Source organism: Apis dorsata, unplaced genomic scaffold, assembly GCF_000469605.1.
Source record: "Apis dorsata unplaced genomic scaffold, Apis dorsata 1.3 scaffold_486, whole genome shotgun sequence".
Lineage (NCBI taxonomy): Eukaryota > Metazoa > Arthropoda > Insecta > Hymenoptera > Apidae > Apis > Apis dorsata.
The window spans coordinates 862,252-865,174 of record NW_006263721.1 but is presented as its reverse complement, the minus strand read 5'-3'; the positions used below and the strand labels follow the sequence as shown (position 1 = coordinate 865,174).

General features: G+C 16.1%; 1 protein-coding gene across 2 annotated transcripts in view; it reads left to right on the top strand.

The window, feature by feature from the left end:
• The first annotated feature begins 2,061 nt into the window (after nt 1–2,061).
• The window catches only part of LOC102675469 (ribose-phosphate pyrophosphokinase 2), a 5,219-nt gene continuing 4,357 nt past the window's right edge, over nt 2,062–2,923 (top strand). For both annotated transcript variants that reach the window (XM_031512617.1, XM_006620182.2), the window contains exon 1: nt 2,062–2,224. In XM_031512617.1, coding sequence (XP_031368477.1) covers nt 2,198–2,224 — 27 coding nt within the window. In that variant the 5' untranslated portion in view covers nt 2,062–2,197. The remainder of the gene's footprint in view (nt 2,225–2,923) is intronic.

Here is a 2,923-nt window from a genome sequence, read left to right as displayed (position 1 = left end):
TTGAATTTCATGAATTATATTAATGATTTAAAATTTTTGATTTGTATTTTTATATATTTAAAAAATTTAAAATTATAATAATATTAAGCAATTTTATTAAATACTATTATATTTTTGATTTTTTTATATAAATGTATAATAGTAAAAAATTAATTTTAATTATTATTATATATAATGAATATAATTTTTAATAGTTATATTCAATATCATAGTTTGTAATCTTGTATATAATATCGTAATTATTGCTACTAGTTAATAGTACTTAAAATTTAATTTGTTTACTTATTTATATTTATTCATTATAATGTATGTAAATGAACCTTAATAAGCGTTAAGAAAACTGGATTCCAATAGAAAAACACTGAAATATGAGTATATGAATCTTATATAAATGGTATATTAAAAATATTCATTTATTGTATTATTGCATATGTACGAATTAATATTAAAAATATATATATATATGTTTATGAATATGCTAATTTCTTATTAAGATTGGCTTAGGTTTAGATAATTGAATTTACGCATGGAATGAATTATATAATTAATATAGGAAAATTACAATATACATTGTATAATTTATAATGTATCATTAGTTTAAATTCTAAAAATGATATTTAAAACTTTGTAAATTATATTAGAAATAGTGACGTCAGTTGTAGATTTATCCTTGTTTATTATGTTTAGCATATTCATACACATATGTATATTTGCATACATATTAAAAATTATTTTGTATTTTATTTTGGTTTTTTCAAAGTATATATTTTTACGCAAATATTTAATTTTAATTTAATTTTAATTATTTTAATATTTTCTCGACGAATTAGATTAAAAATTATTAAGTTCCAAAATAAATGAATTAAATATTTGGAAAAATGAAATAATTCTTATATATATATATAATATAAATAAAATTTAAATATGTAATAAATTTTTCTGTACATTAATTTCAATACACTAGTTTATCACAATTAATAAATTTCGTTTTTACTCAAAATTCATATTTTCATAATTTTATCAGTTAAGAGATTTAAAGCAAATTAAATTTTTATAATAAGTTTATAACGAGAATATAATATATATATATATAGTAAAATATACATATATATAAAATATCATTTTTTTTTGAATATGTATTCAAAAAATTTATTACATAAAATACTATATGTATAAAATATATATAAATAATAAATTTCAAATATCTACTATTCTTTAATAACAAATTTCTATAAACACTAATAAATGCTTACAAGAATTTAAGCATTGAAAACATTTTAATATTTTAAAGTGTTACTATTTTATCATTATTCACTTTTTCATCATTTATTATGTATATATTTTGTGACATAATAATTTTTATTATTTAATTAATAAAAAATGTTAATATATTAATATAACGTTTTGAAAAAATGCATGTTTTTGCGTATTTATATTATATATTTGATTGATACTATATACAGATATATAATAAATATTTATTGTTAGATTAAGTATTATTTATATCATATATTTTCAATTATAATTATTGATATATATGATCAATGTTTCAATTATTTTAAGTTCCATTTATCTGATATAATATAACTGCTTAATAATAATAACTCGATATGCTTAATAAGACTTTTTAACAGTGCTATATATGATGTTGTTAATCTCAATATTTTTGTTTATAATAATATTGTTTATAATAATGTTTATTAATAATATTTATTATTATTAATTTAGATTATTATAATTTATATTTTATAGATATTTTTTTNTATTTAAATTGCTTTATATATGTGAATAAAGTAGATACTCCTGTAGGGAAGAAATGCTATATTTATAATTTCTATAAAATAATATGATATTCAAATTCCTAATTTAGCTTTGTATTAAATATTTATCTTTTTAATTAAATATTTATTAAATGTTTATGTGCTTATTTCTCTCTATAAACAAGTTTAATATAATAATTATTATATAATAATTATATTTTAAATAATAAATATTTTAAATAATTTATATAATAAGTTATAATTTTAATAAAAATTATTTATTTTATGTAATCTACACAACTAAAGTGCAAAAAAAAATGTGGTTGCCGCAATAAGGAAATGGAAACTTGTTAAAGAAGAAGTTAAATTTTTTTTGTATCGTATCTTCACAGGGTGGTGATGGAGGTGACAAGACAAATTCTAAGAAACAAATTGTCATGAAGTCAAACGAGTGGAAATTCAGGGTAACTTGTAGCGGTTTTTTTTTTTATTCTATTTATTGTTTAATAGCTTTGTAACAGACCAATGAAAATAATATATCATATCTGAAATGCAAAACATGAATTTTCATCATCATACAAAATATGCTTATAATTTTTTGGCTTACATCATTGGGTTGTCTCGAATGATATATTTGTTTTGTTTTTTGGAATTTATTATTTTCTAGTTTCTTTAAAATCGTAATTAATATAAATTAATATTAATTATAAATTGATATCTAATTTTGATACATAAGACAAGGAAATGATTTAAAATTTCGGATATACGCTATAAATATTTTAAAATATTTAAATATTCATTATATGTAAATATATAAGCAAAAATTTATATGTAAAAAAATAATGTCTGAAAATTATATATATTTATTATTTAAGAAGTAATTTATATATATATATATATATAATAATGGTAATATATATATATATAATATAATATAGCATGCATTTGAAAAATCTAGGGTATATATTTTAAAAGATATTAATCGTTCATTTTATGGGATAACTTAAAAATTTAATGGGATAACTTAAAAATACAAAATACATATTTCATGATATACATAGTATGTACATTATTTAATAAAAATATTTATATTTCGTAATTTGCATGAAATCATTTTACAAAAATACTAATTTTTATTAATATATATGTATGTATGTATTTGT